This window comes from Gadus morhua, chromosome 8 (genome assembly GCF_902167405.1).
Source record: "Gadus morhua chromosome 8, gadMor3.0, whole genome shotgun sequence".
Classification (NCBI taxonomy): domain Eukaryota; kingdom Metazoa; phylum Chordata; class Actinopteri; order Gadiformes; family Gadidae; genus Gadus; species Gadus morhua.
Window position 1 is genome coordinate 19,853,622 of NC_044055.1, and position 19,688 is coordinate 19,873,309.

Sequence of the window (19,688 nt, forward strand, 5' to 3'; positions counted from 1 at the left end):
TCTCCATCTGTCTCCATCTTCATTTCTGTCCACAGTGTATGTCATATGATTCCAAGTTCATGAAATAATCCAAATATACGCAACACTTGTATTATCACCAACCTTCACCCTAAAGTACAGTATTCATGACCAACCTGTGCTCTGTTTGTGTTGGGTATGTTTGTGTGTGGATTGTTTGTGTGTGGGTGCATGTGTTGTCTGTGCGTGTGTGTATGGGTATGTGTGTGTGTGTGTGTGTGGTTAAAAAGCACGTGAATTTTCACGTGCTTATTTCGTGCGCATAAAGGAGTGTGTTAACACGTACACTTTGGCAGACCAAATTTAGCTTTTTGTGCACAAAAGCACGTCTAATTTCACATGGTTTGTGTGTGTCTTTGGTTTGTGTGTGTGTGTGTGTGTGTTTTGAGTGTGTGTATGTTTGGGGTTTGTGTGTGCGTGTTTGTGTGGTTTGGTTTGTGTGTGTGTGTGTGTGTGTGTGTGTGTGTGTGTGTGTGTGTGTGTGTGTGTGTGTGTGTGTGTGTGCAGCCTGTTTACCCGAGTGCTGTTTAGTCCCTTACCAGATGGCCGTCTTGTCTCACAACCATAAAGTAGACGGGATAACAGCGGCAGAACCATAGATTTGCATCAACATATGTTGGGATCCAATGTTTTTTCTTTTCATAAGCTTAAGATGAACCTCAGCCAGTACAAGACAACTAAGTGTATTTGGAGTCTATTGTTTATTGGGCCGGGATCAGTCTAATATAAAGACTGTTAACATGATTTTAATTACAATGAATAATTTAATCTAGTGAATCCTTTAAAAATTAAATAGTACATACATTTGCAATAGAATAAAAGTAACAACATAGTACTTATATTTCTCTATTCCTCCTGCTTACCCCTTCCCCTTACATCCCATACTTAAGAAAGTGTCTAGAATCGATTATAGGTTTGCAAAATAACAAGTGTTCTTCATTGTTTAACATAAGCCTTTCTACACAACGTTGTTGTGTTCATTTAAGACTAGAAAGAACGCTTTGTGCACATCTCCTCTCTGATCGTCCTTTTGTCATCGTCCACGTCTGTCTGTCTGTGTGTGCATTCAGAAGCCTGCAATCATCTTTGGCTGTCTAGCATTTGATGAGTATGTCACAGACATCATGTTTGTTGTAAGGCAACAGAGGGGAGGGATCGTTAAACCATGAAAATATGTGAGAGTGCTGAAAAGGTCACGGCAAGAGGTTGTGTTTCATGTAGAAAACAGGAGAACAAATCCATCTCCTGGAGGAAGAGCTCTGAGCTTGCATCAATGCAAGCGCGATGCTAGCCATCCCCAATGGCCCATCATGGAGAGGGAAGAACATCAAGCTGAAGCGTCTCCCTCGCTGCAGTCGGAATTTTAGATCCAATGCTCACAGCGGGAACACAAAAGACAGACGCGCCACTGTGAATTCTGATGGTTAGATTGAAAGAGCAAAGCAGAATATTCGGTCGTTATTTATTCAAGAAGCAAGGCATACACATGGTTTAATCAGTTATTCTGCCTTTTTTAGAGCAGTCTATAATAGAACGAACATCCAATAATAAGGAACCAAATGGCATGTGAATGCAACCATGACCACATAGCATTTATTTAACGTAAACTGTATGGTCATGACTCAGCACACACATAAGACAGGTAAGTATATAGGATACCATGCCTCATGGATCTGGTGTCTTCCTTACACCAGAGCACTACTTAGTAGTCATTAAAGAACAATATGAGCCATTATTGACAAAAGATGTAACAGGACATTTGCTTTTTCCTTTTGAGTTCATTTAGTGACGATATTTGACGAGTTATACATTTTGTCAGTACTCAAATCTCCATAGTCACACACATTCTACTTCCCTTTTGCTCGCACAGCCTGTATCTTAATGGCCTCAAGGGAAATAAAATCAATGTTATGGAAATTGATATGAAAAAGTTAGTCTTGAACATGTAAATTAAAATGAATCCTTGACAAAATATGTTTAAGACATTCACAGCGAGCATAAACAATGTTAAAGTTTTGGCAACTGAACAAATACGATCACAAACAAAACAAAAACAACTTAAAACGTTGATAGGGGATGCACACGCACACACTAAGTGAGGCCCTTCATGTACCTTGAAATAGGACTACATAAATGAAATTCATTAATACTATTATTAATTTTGAATCCGTTTACACATACCTTGACATACCCTCCAAGATGTTAGGTTTCAGTAGCCTTGATATTATTGTGTGTGTGTTCTTTGCGTTATTTGGCTAAAGTTACAATAACCGACCACGCTTAGCACCAAGAAGGCAGTTTATTTATACTTGTTAACACTCCCACTGTGTTGAGAACCTACCAGTCTGAAGAAATGCCAGAACATGTGCCAGGGTAAATAACTCGAAAGATCAGTGATTTACTGTAGTTGATTAAAAAAAAATCTGTAGTAGAATAATGTTGATATTGATCATACATAGAACTCCTCAGTATACTGTCAAATTGTAACGTTTAGTTACAGCTCATGCTTTTTATTCTCCACAGGTGGATTTTGAATACACACCACTGGTAACATCCATCTGTTGTGTTAATATAAAATAGACAAACACAAACTACAAACTTACACATTCAAACACATGAGCGCATTCACCCACGCAAACACATCAATTGCCGCCACGCCACAGAAAAATAAAAACAGGAAAACAGGCAACAGCATATTTAAAATAGTAAATGTGACAGTTTTCTAACCACTGAGGCCACTCGCTTTCAAAGCAATGACTCACAATCAGACGCATGGAGGACTGAACCGTACAAACAAGCTGGTGGGACAGGTGTCTGGGGGCAACAAAAACAGGATGAAACAAAGAAGGTGCAAGGGAGCCTTTCGGTTGCTCAATGTCCTGCCCTGTCTCCCGAGACCAGCAACCCTTAATTAATAAGATGGTGGCTGTTTGCAAAATGAATCTAAATTGCACATTCCAACCAAATATTACCAGCGCACGGCTCCCTATAACATTATACTGATAATGTTGACTGGTTATAAAAAATATCTAATCAGGTAAACCTGGTTGATTTGGATTATTGCTGCTTGTGTGCATTTCGGTCCTTTTAAGTCATTTGATTTCAAAATCTGTAATCGACTGATAACCAAATGCATCACTAACGTGATGTATTTACATCTTGTGAACTACATTGATGATGAATGTATCTGAATATATAACACTCATTATTTCTTCTGCCCATAAATTGATCCAAATCTGATCAATGACAAAGGTGTTGAGCTGTCAAGAATCCCAAGTGATTCCACTGCTCATAGAGCTGAAATATCTGCTTTTAACAAGGCTCTGTGACATTTACCCCTGGTGGATCCCTGAAGAGTAATTTAAGGTTATAGAGGAGGGGCACAGACAGGATTAGAGCCCATCAACAGCCTCATCACTCTCCTCTTCACGGTTTACAACCACCTGACACACACGTGGGGATAGGGGTGCCGGTGGCCTCAAGCTCTTGATTCCCTCCAAAAGCGCTGCAACCATGGTTGTGTTGTTGTCCATAATGGTGGTCAGCAATCGCTCCTGCCAAGCATCGCTTTCCTTCAGCTGCTCTCTCCAGAACTCCCTCATTTCAGCCATGTGTTGGCTAATTACGTCGACATCCCTTGTATGCCGTTGCATCCTCCGACCGGGCGCCTGGACACTTGTGCCTTAAGAAAGGATTGGTGTAACACTTATTACATGTCCTGGTGTGGGTATATGTTGCAACAGAAAGTAGCATTGGTTGGTGCAGCCAGAATATTGCAGGACTTACCAGGTAACTCAGAGTTTTTCTGAAGTGGGGGAATTCTCCTCGTGCTTTCAGTTGACGTGCTTGGAGAGTCATCTTCGCGCTGCTGTGTGGTGCTGCCCATTGTTTCTTCGAGGTCCCTCATCTCTGTTGATGTTTCTTCCCCCATCTCAGCTTGGATTTCTTCCTCCATCTCCGTTTTTATTTCTTCCCCCATCTCCGTTTCGATTTCTTCCCCCAACTCCGTTTTTATTTCTTCCCTGATCTCCGTTTTTCTTACTACCAGGGGATACAAAATGAATAGTTACAATCCATGTACACTTTTTTTGCTCGTTCGTTTTAATTTTGTGATTAGCTCTTGTCCAGTAAGGATACGATTAACTACACATACACAACAGTAACCCGTTTGTTATTTCCTCCAGAACAATGGGCCACCTAGCATGATGAATCTAGGTTGGCTTAGGGCAAGGTTGTAGTAGTTGCCCTAAGGTTATAGGGCAACTAAGTTGAAGCGACTCACCTTGGTTAGCTGCCTCGAAACCAACATCCAACCCTTGTTGTCCGGCAGAGTTCGACAGATTTCGCTTCCCTAGAAGATCATCCAGAATGCTGTAGAACGGACAACTGACCCGCTCTTGTCCACTTGAGTTGTTCTGCTTGGCGTTATTGTATGCCTGCCGTATGTTTTTCCATTTTATTCTGATCTGCTCCGGCGTCCGGATGAAGCCGGCTTCTGCCATCCTAGTGGACATCTTTTTGAACAGATATCCGTTCCTCGTCTTGCGCCCATCCATAAATTTTAAAATATTCAGATCTTTTACTTGGTTCAGCATGAACCGGGACTCCTCGTCCGACCAGAAGTGAGTTGATGATTTCGTCAAAGGCATGTTGTCGTAAGACCTTTTCCGGCAACAACACTATAAGTCTCCTCCTCCTTCCACTTCCGGGTGAAAGACGCGGCGGGAATTCTCGAGCATGCGCAGAACACGAAATCCGATTACGATATGATGGCTGAGTATACATGCCGTTAGTTTGCCGACTATAGTCCTTTTTCCATCAAAAAGATAATGCGCTTTAAAATGATGCGCATCAAAAGTTAGTGCGACATATGTGATGGAAAAAGGGTTATATCGCTCTAACGCCGATTTTGTCGCACTAAATTAATTCGCTCTGCAGAGGTGGTTTTGGGAAAGTTCTAGCGACATAAAAGTAATGGAAAACGGCTGAAGCGATATAGAATGTCGCGCATGCGCATTGTTGATGGAAAATCATCTAGCGGGTCAGAAAAATGCGCTTCAACACGGGGCATTGTGACACAATTTTAATTCGCTATAATCATTCTGTCGATGGAAAACCGTTTAGGTGCTTCTTATGTCGCTACAAATTAATTCGCTTTAAGAGTTAATTCGCTTGAAAATCTGATGGAAAAAGGACTTATGAACAACCTATCTCGTGCCGTGTTCCAATATCCATACTTCCACGAGTACACTTAAACGAAATACACTATCCGCACTCACTAAGTGCGCTAATTTTCAGATGTTAGTGTTGTTCCAAATCGAATACTCCGTGGTGCACTAACCGGAAATTACGCCCCCCACCAACATTGTCCATTTTACAAGTTGTGGTTTTACTTCAACATTGCAGTGCATGACAGTAGGGTTCCTACACATTGTCCACTAACAAGTGTGGATGTAAAGCTTGGTGCACATTGTATAAGCTGTATTTTTACTTTAACATTGCAGTGCATGGCAGCAGGGATCCTACACATTGTCCACTGACCATTGTGGCTGTAAAGCTTCGTGCACATTGTAGAAGTTGTGTTTTTTCTCTGTTTCAGGTATTCAAACAAGGGAGGCCATGGAGAACTACAAAGGACTGGCCTCTTTATAAACTTGTAGTGTCAGGGTGGGGGCAGACTGTGTACCAAATGAGGCCTGACAATCCAAGTGTTATGATCTTCCGGGCAGACTCGGCGGCATCCAATCATAGGGTTTCACTTAGTTTTTCTCGATTGCATACGCACAAAGAATGGAACAATGCACACAATTCTGAAAACTTGAAGCTCATGTATCTGCTAAACTCTAAACACAATTCCACTGTTTTCACATTTTTGTTAAACTCTTAAGCAAAAATCTCATCATTTAGCACACTTGGTTCACCTGGATCACACTGGCCTTCAAAACGCAACAACTAATTACCAATAAGTCTAACTCACTTCTCACCTGTTCAAACTCAACTGGCAAAACACTTCAATCATGTGTCAGAGCATAAAAGAGGACTCGATGAGCTCTGCTGTGTTGTAGATATGGTCCTTTGGCCTGATCAGGATTGGAGGTGGGATACATACTGATTTACATTTAGATCTGTTCCACCTCATTTATATTCTTATTTTTATTTTTTGTTGGCCTACGAAAAGCTTTTTATGCAGTCAGTTCAGCTTAACATTTTACTGTATTACAGTAAAAAATATATATATTTGCTTTGTTACCTTTTTGTACTTGTACTTGCACTGATTTCATCATTACATCCCCCGAAGAGTCTAAAAATGTTCCTACTGTAGTGTTTTTCAGTGCAATTACAGTATTGTAATTTGCCAAAATAGTTAACATTGGTGTATTGTCGGTACTATGTTGCAGTATCAATTATAGGTGTACAAGATAACTCTGGGAAGCTTGGATTGTGAGTTTAGCCCATTGGAGCTTGTTGGATAGACAAATATGCACTGTATTCTGATACGATTGTGTCAATGCAATATCTATGATATATTCACAGCATTGTATTACAATATGGCAACAGTCTTTATACTATATGTACTACCTAATTGCAACTTTAAAAAAAGCCATTTCTAAACAATTTTATACATTGGAATATGTGACATGGTGTCATGAAGCCAAAATATATGTAAATAGTATTTTGATGGAAGTGTTTTGAATAGATCACACCAGGGTTTAATTGTGTAGTTTTGACAAAATGATTAACTCTTCTCAGGTTTGTGTTTAGAGTTTTGAGAAATGTAGCTATAGTTTCAGAAAACGTGTTTAAACGATTGAGAAAAACTGTAAACATTGCAGTGCATGAAAGCAGGGTTCCTACACATTGTCCACCAACCATTGTGACTGTAAAAGCTGGGTGCACATTGTAGAAGTTGTTGAGGGTTTGAACGGCCTTATAAGACGCGAACAAGGATGAATTTATCAATGTGTCTCTGATATAGTTGGTGGTACAGTAGCAGCTTTTGGTGATGTCCAAACAGATTATTCAGGACAAATAGGCAATCTTGGTTGTTGGAGTGTAATTTTATTGTTGAAAAAAATAAATAATTGCATACTAATTGTTGTTTATCATATTAGCACTTGCAATGACATGCTCGCATATAGGGGGGCTCCTCCACAAGGTGGAGATAATTGTCCGAAAGGATGAGAGCCAAACCCCTGCTTGCACTGAGGAGCTTTGCACCTGGAAGGCTAGCAACACAGGTGTGGAGGCGAGCAAAATTGCAGATATCCAATTCTATGGTGAGCAGTGCCAAGGGCATGGATTCAATCACAAAGAAGTGGCCGTGCTGCACCTCTACATCCGACTGGTGATGAACAGGAGGATTTTCTCACTTCTTTGTTGGCAGCCACAGCCTCAGATCCTACCCCACCTATAGGCCTTAGTCTTTCAGTGCAACGTCACATACGTCTTTCCCCAAAATAAACCATACTGCCTTTTCACAAAACTACACCAGGGCTTCGTACTCTGTACACTACAGAGTCGAATCCAATGGAGGTTTTAAAGGCCAACTCACAGGCTAAACCACCTTCTAGTGCCTTGCAACCCCACTGACGCACTCCTCAACAACATTTCTTCAATGAATCACCTGCGTTCAATACACCAGCATCGAGGCATGCTAAATTACTGGACATACCGAATGCACTACTTTATTATTTAGTTCCTGGTTGGCCCTCTTTGCCAGTTGGTCTGCCGATGAATGCCGGATGTGAGACTAACCGTGGATCCCAGAGTCGTGCGGAATACGAGCCACACCTGGGAGAAGAACTGGGGACCCCGGTCGGTGACGATGTCAGAAGGGAGGTCGTGAATACGTAAGACCTGGGCCATCAGGAGCTCCGCGGTCTCTCTCGCGGAGGGGAGCCCTGGTAGGGTGAAATGGGCTGCCTTCGAGAACCTTCCAGGTCTTGCCTCTGGATGGGGGAAGGCCGGTGACAAAATCCAGCGCTGTGTGGGACCAGGGGCGGCTGGGGATAGGCAGCAGAAGAAGCAGCCCTGCCCGGGGCTTGGTGAAGGTCTTGCTGCTCCGAAACGAACAGCCGACCTGGAGGGCCGGTCACCCAGATGGGCCTGGGCCTGGGTGACCAAGGCCTCGTGCCTGAGCCAGGGTCACATAGGCCTCGCTCTCCCACTTCAAGGCAGCCACGAAGCAGGTGGGTGGTAGGATGGGAGCCGGTTCTGTACTCTCCGCCACTGAAGGTAGCCAAGACAGGGCATCCGGCTTGTTGTTGCAGGAACCTGGGCGATATGACAGGGAGAACGTCCTAACAAATAACATTTTTTGAGCCGTCCAGACCACAAATGGAAGCTCCACACCCTCCAGCCAATGACTCCATTCCTCCAGCGCAAGCTTGACAGCGAGGGGCTCCCGGTTCCTCCACGTCATAATTCCGGATTGCCACCCCCGGACCTCACCCTCTGACGCTGCCCTCGCACGCAAGGGATGATGTATAATGCGATGCGTGAGACCGCGGTGGCGTCAGTGAGCTCACCTGCAGGAGGCACCAATTGCACCCTCCGGGAACGTCCTCGTATGGCGTAGGAGCAGGAACGTGGGGTTCGCGGCAGCCATGAGGCACCAGCAGCAGAGGTCCACTCGCCGGGGGTAGGCGTGGTGGTTGTAGCCGAGCCTCGAAGGTCACCCGGTAGGCAGTGAAGTGGGTGAGGGCTGAGTCGACCTCTCCCAGGTTCTGTGGGTAACCTTCCACTGGAACACCCAGGCGGTGAACCCCCTGAGCCATCTGCACCCATCGGCTCGCCGAGCCACTGGGGACGTCCCCTGGGTCGGCTGGGTCCATTCTTGGCCAGATCGTACTGCTACGGCCCGAGGGTTGGAGCCCAAACGCACAACAACCGACGACGGTTGTAACGTTCAAATGTTTATTCAGTAAGAATGAGCAGACGCTGGTTGGGGAGGGTTAGAACCAGACATTCTTGAATGTTAGAACAAAGTGACATGGAAGCCGGGAACCCTACTACCATAGCAAAACGCTCTGGCAATAAATGGATGAGGAGCCTGGGTAGAAAAGCAGGAGTTGCTGATTATGATGTGCCACAGGTGTGTCTGGCTGAGTAGGAGAAAGGAGGAGTCCAGAGAAACTGGAGTCTGCTAGCTCCGCCCACAACAGCAAAACAAAGAGTGATCCTAGCTCCTGCCAGGATCCACAGCAGATGCCGTAACAGCTGCATTTCCATTGGTCCTCTCTCTCACTCTCTCCCTTTCTCTCTCCCTCTTTTCTTATCTCTCGCTCTCCCTCTTCTTATCTCTCTCTCTCTCACTCTCCCTCTCCTTATCTCTCTCCCTCTCTCTCTCTCCTTATCTCCCTCCCTCTCTGTCTCTCTCTATTTGTGACCTGATTGAACCCCTCATACTTCTGTTGTTGCTTCAACCCATCAAAAGTTTGGTGATGTAAGACAAGACTCAGCGTCAAATATCAGAAGAGTATTTCCCGCTGAGGCTCACCTTTTCATTTTTCTGTTTTTTTTTCTTTAATATGACTCATATTTTGTTTCTACCTTCCACCAATCTCATGGCGTTCTTATAATAGGCTAGCTATTCCCGCTGAAATGATATTTTTTAATCGTGCACATTTGTAGCCATTCATACATTCATACTTGGTGCAACAACCAAGCTGAGAACCAGCATAAATGATGGATTATCAAGGTTTAAATAATAAACAACCAAAATGTGTATGTTACGAATGATTAATACATATACAGCCCAATATTAAGAAATAACGAGAAGTAAATGTCTTCCAAAACAATAGCCTACCTTGGCTAGGAGTTAATGTTTGCAATGACAATGCCTTCAGGGATATTTTAAATTGGGTTAATGTAGAGAGCTATAAGTAACTTTCTATTTTCTCACAATCAAGCATATTATTATGATTGTACATTTGTAAATATCATGTTGAATTAAAAGTCTCAGGAAAATAAATCATGGTCATTTTCTTTGTAAGACCGTCTCATGTCAGTTTGTTCAGGAAACAGTGAAATCCTGTAGAGACTTGAACAGTTCTGCAGGTGTCCATGTAAGAAGTGAAGGACTGCACTCACTTGTGTTAAAAGGTGCATGCTGTTAGTATGTACATACTGTTGTGTTTGGGGGGGGGGGGGGGGGGGGGGGGGGGGGGGGCTGATATTGGGGCTGATCTTAACTATTGAGTTGCAGTCAGAAGAAACAGACTGCAGAATCTGTTGCCTTGCCAACCAAGCCCTTCACAGAGTAGGAGGTTAATATGTAAAAGATTCTCAGCCATTGCGAAGATAGGTTGCCATCTGTTTTCATTGAAGTACTTTATCAAATGCGTGCGTGTGATTGAACATTCGCCTGTCAACCAAATCAATAAATGGGGGAGTAATCTTTTGCCATATGGATCGGAAATTATACGAAGAGTAAGATTCGAGGCTCCAGTCTTTCCATCTGAAGCTCACTTTATTAAAGGACATCTTCACCCTGCTGTTGTCATACTTCAACATCAGGAATATATAGAAAGACAATAGAAATGTTCAAAACATGCATGCATCGATAGTCTTTATCAACAGCTTCCAAGAATTAGCCCCTCAGAAAAACCCCACTAAAATGCAATTTTTACTTCCTAAACAAAATATATTATAATATTTAGAAAAAAAAGTTTATTGTTCATTTATATCTTTCATATTTTTCGTTTAGTTTATCGTGGTACTGTAAAATGAGGGATGTTTTATTTATGTATCAAATTACACATGCTCTTACATCACAAGACCTGACTTTCTGAAAGAACGGTAGGGTTTCTTCAAACTGTATGAGTATGTTGTACTACACATGACAATGCTACAAACATAAACAAACCAAAAAAGTAGAGAGACCTTAAATATCTCAATATAAATATATTATCAAAAATAAATATACATAAACAAATACAAAACTCCATGCGCAATCAAATACTGTGAAGAGATAACTGGTAGGTTGTATTGACTTTATATTTTCAGTAAGCCTTCAGTAGTCGCTTCCTACATTGTTGTTTAAACGCTACACCAAGTTTGTTGATGAAGTGGAAAGTTTGGTGGTAAATTTGTTACGCCGTTTCAATTTCCCTTTTCCTGTTTAGATATGGGCAGAGTAAAAATACATCAAACTTGTTCCCTTGTTGCTTAGGAACAGAGAGAAATAACCGTAACTTTCCAACGGCATCTGATCTTAACTCCCATAGTGGAGGCAATTGTGTTTCTGTGTGTGTGTGTGTTTCAGTGTGTGCGTACGCGTCGAATGAATGTGTGTATTTGAATGTTTTTATGTGTGCGTGTGTTTGTGTATGCCCAGCATGAATGTATGTGTATGCGCATTGAGTTGACGTGTGTGGGTGCGTGCGTGCATGTGTGTTCAGGTGTGTTCATGTGTGTGTGTTTGTGTATGTGTGCGCCTTTTTGTGTGTGTGCGTGTGTGTGTGTGTGTGTGTGTGTGTGTGTGTGTGTGTGTGTGTGTGTGTGTGTGTGTGTGTGTGTGTGTGTGTGTGTTTGTGTGTTTGTGTGTGTGTGTAGTGTGTTAGGGGTGACTGGATGGAGATGGGGGTGACTGGGCAGAGGTGGGGGTTTGGTGGAGCTTAGTCGGGGGTTTGACAGAGGTTGTTTCTAGGCAACAACTCAATTCTTTTTTTATGGCAAGAATGTTGTTTGTCTTTCTGCGCTCTCCCATCTTTTCTACTCATTATGGACTGTCGTTTTCACGAGTTGTGTGAGGTTTCCAGCATCATTAAAACCAGGCAAAGCACTTGGCTTGCTCATGAACTGTAAAAAACGGCGTAGCAAACTTAGGTCTAATAATAAAGGCTGTGTGATGCCTTAGGACATTTCACCTGCATAAAAAGAAGGTTCATCCTCACATTGCTTTATAGCAGTCACCCGCAAAACACAGCATGGAAAGGAACTTGCACACCACCTGTGGATTTTAAATGGCTCATACCTACATGGCAATAGAGATGGGAGGATCTGAGAGTGGGAATCAAACCTGGGATTCTAGGAACTGTGGAGGCAACAGGGCTACGCTTAGAGACACTATAGTGTGGTGGTAACCCAGCCTAAAGGTTCTCAGCATGTTACTGACTCACATCCGACTCAGATAGAGAGCGATTATTATTATAATTATATTATAATTATTATATTATTGTTAAATATTGAAGTGGCACTTTTCCTACTACCATATGCATATATGGATGCATTAAGACATTGTTTCTATGGACACAATTTAATGAAAAAAGAAAGAAAAAAGGTTATTGCCGTTGTTTAAACACTTAATTACTTTGCCTGGATCAAAATAATGAATATGATTCTGTAGTCAATTCTGCTGCATGCACAACTGATAAAAGTTTTCTTCAAAGCGTCACAACAGATCACATGAAAAAATAATTGACAGTCCATTCTCCACTTCTCCTTAATGGAGAAGTGGAGAATGGATACTACGTGTACACACAAACACGCACACGCACGCACACATTTATGCCCTCCTGTCGTGCAGATGTAGATTTCCAGCAGAGCCCTGTTGTTAACTATTTTAATTGGCCATGCAAGATGTTTAATTAGGATGTTTTCAATTGGGTTGCGTCTAATGGTAACCAATGGCAGACTTAAAAAAAAAGATTAACAAATTCTGATTAGACTTCTTCCATCACCACCATCACATCCACCACTTGCACCATCGCCACCACCACCGCCGCAGCCGCCACCACCAGAGAAATTAAGAACAAAGGAAATCATGGCATCAGCGCCACCTTCTCATCAACAGTGTGTGATGTTTAGGGAGTCTGTAAGCTAATCACCACTGCGACACACCACCAACCAAGGAGCCAGCACGGGTTCACCTATTGATTGCCCCAGACCGGCACTATAGCACAGGGTGGAGCATGCATGGCATGGAGCCTACGTCACCCATTTATAAATAAACATGAATAAAGAATCTTGCCAGACTGGAATAATGCAATACCTGAGCTTGTGATTTGAATGTATTAGTCATCCAGTAGCCTATACGGTATGCTATTATGGTATTGTATGGTATTATATTCTATATGGCTAACGGCAGGATGTGTATACGCCATAGTCCTATACGTTCCAAACAAGGTCAATTAAATATAGAATGGTCGATTTTTATAAAAATAATGTTGGACGCTAGACCAATTTCATTCACCTGTTAAGAAATCAAAACCAAAACTCGTAATATTTCGATTTTATCGTTTTATACTAACAGATAACTCGACAACATTTATATGTTGAGAAGTTTGAGATAGATGTTTTGAGATGATTTATATTTGGTTTCTTACAGGTAATGGTAAGCCTCAATTGACCAAAGTTCTGTTAGCACTCACTGTGTTCAAGCTTGAGATCATCTACTTCAGCCAGTTAAAAGATGTGTATCAGTGATTCACTTTGCACAAAGCTAGTCAAGCACATCGGTCACCATGCCAATTGGATCTGAACAATGACTGCTCATCAGAGGAACAGTAGGAGGCATTTCTTTTTTGGGCAATGTCCTCATGTTCCATTTTGCTGGAATTCATTCTGGTGGTCACATACTACACCAAACCTACACCCTAGAATATTACACTTTCTTTCCATAGCTCTTACTTTTACTTTATAGATTCATTCACATAGTATCCAGACATGATAACAATGTATTAAATTAATAAAGGCAATCTGAAGATGTAGCGAATTTAAAAAACGGACAAGATAATTCAAAAAATGATGGACAATGAACTGTCAATGATGAGATAATAATAATAATCAAACTCCTGTATCCAAAAAGACCCTTAAGAATATGGACACCGTTTCAGTGTTTAATGCAGAAAGAAAATAGTCAGAGAGCGCCCTCTGCTGGAATGATGTTGAAACATCAGCTTGTAATGTGTCTGATCTTGCACCAACAACAGATACTCATTATTATTACATCACATACTTGGTTATTCTACCAACTATTATAACAAATACCATTTTCTCTCCATTCCATTCATTTCTATCTCCCTTGCCATGAGAGCCATCTATTGGCTAATGACCCTTACATCTCTGCATTCTGTTGATTTATTTATTATATAATATTTATTTATTTATGTGTGCTTTCATATTGTATGTCCATGGTTGTACATACAATATAAATTACATAATTCGACACTGTAAAACCTAAACCCATAATGTTTTGAATAGATTAAGGCAAGGGTTCCCATCCTTTTTTGTTCCAAGGACGGGTATATTCATAAAATAAATGTTGAGAACCGTTAGTCATTTTTAATGCCTTCATTTTACGTTGCGTCTTTTTTAAACAATGGATGTGGCTGCTTTTCTTGATGGTTTATTTGGCATATTCACAACAATTAAGGCATCAGCAATGAATCGATTGACTATTGAACACAAAATAATTTAAAAGACATTCACAGTGCTTGATTGACAGTGTTTTAGTTGCATATTGATCGATGTTATGTTTATGTGCTGGAGGAAATAACATGACTCGTATAGCCTAAGTTATAAAATATAACAACAACAAAAATAAAGAAAAAAAGACAAGGCTGATACCACCTTAAGTGGGCGTGTCTATAAACCTCGTGGACCGCTGGTCACAGAGCGGAGCTTTGCGTTCGTTGCGGACGATTATGTGGCTGAGGTCTACTGTCGCAACCGGGTTCCTAGGAGGCAGAGTGTTGGCTAAAGCTATGGTAGGAAACTACAGTATTGCACAAATAACAAGTGATTAGAGTTTAATAGAAAGAAACAGATTGTCTTCTAATTCATTCTCCCATAGCAATTTCTGGGTTTTGATATATATTTATAAATGCGGTGCGACGGACAAAGTGCTCCGGTTAAGAGTTGTCAATTTCACATGCTAGTTAGCGTGTTCGTTCCTAATGACATTATAGTAATTTGCTTTGCTGCTATAACCTGCTTTTTTTGTTTAATGAAAGACCCGGTGTTACCGTTATAGATATGTTATCGTATTAACAAATTATGAACTGATATTTGCTATTATTAAGTGTTTGTAAGCATCTACCACTCAATCATCTGCAGGTGTATTGAGATGATCATCTTAAGTTTGATTTAGCGGGTCAGATTTCTTTATTAATGTTACATTGTTTAGACAAACGTACTGGAGGGATTTTTTCAGGCCGATTGAACCAGGTACTCGTTTGAACCAGGTACTCGCCTCCTATCACTGTTGGGTCGTTAGGACACGTACCGTTAGTCTCGCAATGAATTGCCGGTTTGTATTTAATCAACGAGACTCAGTACTGCCAGATCGGATTGATCCTTTCCAGCCAAATCATAGGCTATAAATAGCCCCTAACTTATTGCCAGAAAACTGATTTAACAACAGACTTTTGCAACCAGGCCAATATTAAAGTAGGAACCGACGACTTGGAACCCGCAAACCATTTCGACATTTCCAAACGTAGTGCCAATATCAGCACCAACATATTGGCACTACGTAAGGCGAATTTACACCTTACTGCGTCATGTTTAATATGAATAACCTAATGTGAAAAAAAGGACACACACACACACACACACACACACACACACACACACACACACACACACACACACACACACACACACACACACACACACACACAGACAGAGAAAGGCATATCCATAGAGCACATGAATCACGTTTTGGGTCATTCCGATTTTTGTTGATTCTGAAGAACATTATTAATGTTTTTTGAAAAAAAGGAAGGATAATATAGCATTTCCCTAACATTGTGTGGCGTGTGACTCATTTCCTCCTTGCAGTGTGCCCAGGCTGTAGACTGGGAGAGCGCCAAGTCCATCTATGAGTTCAGAGCCACGGACATCGACGGCAACGAAGTGTCCCTTGAAAAATACAAGTGAGGCACAGCTCTATCAACATGCCCGTTTTCCTGTTATCAAACCATCCACGTCTGCTTAGTTATTCCTTATTCACCATCAGTGGGGTATAAAGTACTTGCAAGTCATGCATGAGTAAAACTACAGATTGCTTGGTTGCAAGTGACATTGATAGACTTTGAAGTCATCTGTAATAAAAGTACATGAGTAAAAGTCTTAATGTAGCTCAAATAAAAATAACTCAACTATTCGACAAAAGGAGTAGGATTATAGGATCAAAATGTCACATAGAAGCAGCAGTCTTTGGGCAGGACAAGAGGCACGGCGGCCGTAAACATTAGCTGTTGATATTGGCCATATTTGCCTTACCCAAATATCATCTGCTGTCTGTTTGTTTTTGTCTCTCACCAGGGGTTGTGTTTGTATTATTACCAATGTAGCCTCTAAATGAGGAAAGACCCGGGTAAATTACACTCAGTTTGCTGAAATGCACGTCAAGTATGCTGATAAAGATTTACACATCTTGGGTTTCCCCTGCAACCAGTTTGGAGCGCAGGTATGTATTCACCTCTAAAAAATGGCTGGCCCTGACCGTCGGATTAATGTGCATTACATACCACTGTGAACCTCACAATATTGGGCTCAAAGGGCCTTGCTGGTCCCATTAAAGTTTTTTATCTTGATTCTTGAGTAAGTGCTAAGGTTCAAGTTTTTCTTGTCCTGAGTCACTGGAGAAATAAGCAGTGTGTCATAGGTTACATTATCTGTTAACGTGGGACTGTGACGCAAGTTATTTTTCCAAGAGGTCTACAACTATCTGTATTGTATAAAAAAATAGTAAGCCCTTTACCTTTTGGTCGCAGTTAAATTTATGCTTAATTCCACACCAGTTTCTTCTAATTATTCAACCTAGGATAAACATGCACTTGTAATATACGGTTGCAAAACATATTTTTGTTAAATATTGTGCACAAAGCAATGTTTGTTTCTCTTCCGTAATCCGATGATTTTCCTTTACTGCATCTCATTATCTCATGATTACAATGTGTGCTTGTGTCTGCGTACTCTTGCAGGAGCCAGGAACTGACGCAGAGATCAAGGAGTTTGCCAAAGGTTTCGATGCCAAGTTTGACCTCTTCAGTAAGATCGAGGTTAACGGAGAGGGCGCCCACCCTCTATGGAAGTGGATGAAGGCCCAGCCCAAAGGCAAAGGACTACTGGGGAAGTGGGTGATGCTTGTCCCCCTCATGTTGTGACTTACCCACCCATGCTTTTGATGCAATAGGACTTTAACTGTACAGCAATTAATTAAGTGATGATTTCCAGACCTACTAAAATGTGATGAAGATATAATATTATTCAACGTAACTTTTGTTGCCATTACTAACCAGCTGATCGCATATTTGCTCTATTCCCCCCCCCCCCCCCCCCCCCCCCCCCCCCCCCCCACAAAACAGTGGCATCAAATGGAATTTCACCAAGGTAACGACCCCTCTGAAAAATGTGTAAATTAATTTGAGTGATCTAAATGTCGACTTTGTAATCATGACTATGAATATTATTACGACACTTGCCTTTCTAATGTACATGGTTCTTGGGTTTGCGCAGTTTCTTATCAACAAAGAAGGGCAGGTGGTGAAGCGCTACGGACCAACAGATGATCCCTCTGTAAGTGTGCCTTCCAGTCTTTCTAGCCCTAGAGGTGCGTATAGTCTCACTGTTGGCCCTCAGTCAGCACCTCGTCTAGAGGTGCCACCCATAGACCTCAGGTGAACCACCGAGGTGTCATCAAGACCTTTCGCCGATCATCTCGATATGCAAACGGTGACAAATGGATAAATACACACATCTGTGACTGAGGAAAGAGGGCAAACCCCCTTTAAACACAATAATTACTGCGAGAAGGCTTTGGCCCGTTGGAAACCCTGGAAAGAAATGTCAGCAACAAAGAATGTGCTCCCAGTGTGTTTACTAAAACGCCATGATGGAATGCACACGCGATAATATTTTCAAAATACCTGCAAGCCCATAATATTGACAAGCACACCGCGATAATACTTTTCGAAATACATGCAAGCCCATAATACTATAATTACTGAATTATTATATTTTAAATGATGAATATAAATATTTATATTATTGTGAAGGCTACAATCCCAGTTACCAACTGCAGCACCCTCGCATAACACTAATGTTGAGCCTGGTCTGTTTTTCTAGTACGAGAGGCATTTCTCATTTCACTAGTACCATTCAGTACATCTAGAGCCTAGTCAGGCTTTCTAGTACTGGAAGTACTTCTAGTTTCAGTGGTACCATCCAAGCAGTACACCATCGGGCCTAGTCAGTAACGCAGCTGTCACAGCATGGATCTGAATCCCATTATTGCTAGATGTTTGTTCACTGTTGTCTTATCCTGAAACCGCGCCCTGTTCCAGCTTACCAAAAAACTGTTTGTCGGACGTGTCTAGACAGGCTGAACGTTGGTCTATCTCTTAAGGATGCAGCACACTGTGGTCACAGTTAAAGGCTTGCCTACACAGAGTGTTTCTGGTCCCTCTCTTATAAAAGGGTCATTGGTACATTATTATTAACGGTTGCTAAGTGAGGAACATTAAACAAACTGACATTTTCCAGAAATAAGACTGATGGATTACTCATCCTAGCAAGTGAAGGCGGGCTTGCACTGTGTCCTTACTTAGAGTAATTAGTGGATTTAGTTATACTGGAGTTTTACTTTTTACTCCTAGTGTAAAATACTTAATGACTTTTGGTGGAGGAGGGGGAATATGATGGAGTAGGTGTGTTATGGTGACGTGAAATAGGCTCTCACAATCTGTTTTTGATTAATAATTTGAAAATAGATAAAAAATTAATAAGAAAAAATTGAAAAGTAGAGTTTTAAATAAATAAATGAATAATAATTGTTCAAAATCACAAACTGCAACAGGGAAGAGCAGAGAGATGAAACCTAAAACAAACTCATGCAGTTCATTTGTAATTTATTCATTATCTAAGCTTGCATGCATATGTCGTACATGTTTGCATGTAGCCAGCAGACCCACGTTTCTATCTCAACTGGTATGAACTAATACCGCATACTAATCCCGACCACGCCCTTTGAAAAGGCTATTCTGCTTGATGAAAGAAACGCCAGTGGGACCTCACTTAACAATCAACGCTTGCTGCCTGAAATGTGATGAATTACCACAGTGACTAGTGGAGGATTTGTATGTGTATCACGGCTCTCTGTCCTGCTCTTTCTACAGACTGTAGAGAAAGACCTTTCCAAGTTCATGTAGTCCTGTAGACGGTGGACGACCCTCCTCCACCATGGACTGCTGGGGGTTCTTCTGGGCACTTCTGGACCCATGACGGCCTGTCTGTAAACCCAGTCCCTGGGTAGGGCAGGCCTGATGAACGTGAGCGTGCAACTCATTAACAGAATCCGCCCACAAGAGTCCCCGTATTACCATGGGAGAGGAAGTGATCATCACCCAGTCGAGTGAATCCAGTCGTCTGCCACAGAGAGCGGATCTGCTCCACACCCGTCAAGTGATGCACCAGCCCCATTCTCTTTATCTTTATTTGTCATGTCATGCACTGTATTATTATTTTCCCTATCACTGGGTCCTATTAAGTACGCATCAATGTGTATTTATTAGTGTAAAAATAAACATCTGCACTTAACCGTGTCAAAGGCCCTTGGTTTGAACGACACTAGCCACAAGATGGCGCTGTGGCTGCAGCGACTTGTATCCGTGCGCAAAAGGGATGCACAGCCGCGGGCCAAATCTAACACGGTTCGCAGC

General features: G+C 41.8%; 2 protein-coding genes across 2 annotated transcripts; one reads left to right on the plus strand and one right to left on the minus strand.

The window, feature by feature from the left end:
• Positions 1 to 1,466: 1,466 nt before the first annotated feature.
• LOC115549457 (trihelix transcription factor GT-3a) lies at positions 1,467 to 4,711 on the minus strand. Its single transcript, XM_030364667.1, has 3 exons — positions 4,301 to 4,711; positions 3,805 to 4,059; positions 1,467 to 3,700 (listed from the first exon to the last, which is right to left on the minus strand). Exons 1-3 carry the CDS (start codon positions 4,665 to 4,667, stop codon positions 3,411 to 3,413), a joined length of 912 nt encoding a protein of 303 aa, XP_030220527.1. The 5' UTR covers positions 4,668 to 4,711; the 3' UTR covers positions 1,467 to 3,410.
• Positions 4,712 to 14,629: 9,918 nt separating this feature from the next.
• On the plus strand, positions 14,630 to 19,566 carry LOC115549464 (phospholipid hydroperoxide glutathione peroxidase-like). Its single transcript, XM_030364684.1, has 7 exons — positions 14,630 to 14,729; positions 15,805 to 15,899; positions 16,291 to 16,435; positions 16,953 to 17,104; positions 17,337 to 17,361; positions 17,488 to 17,547; positions 19,146 to 19,566. Exons 1-7 carry the CDS (start codon positions 14,667 to 14,669, stop codon positions 19,176 to 19,178), a joined length of 573 nt encoding a protein of 190 aa, XP_030220544.1. The 5' UTR covers positions 14,630 to 14,666; the 3' UTR covers positions 19,179 to 19,566.
• Positions 19,567 to 19,688: the final 122 nt, after the last annotated feature.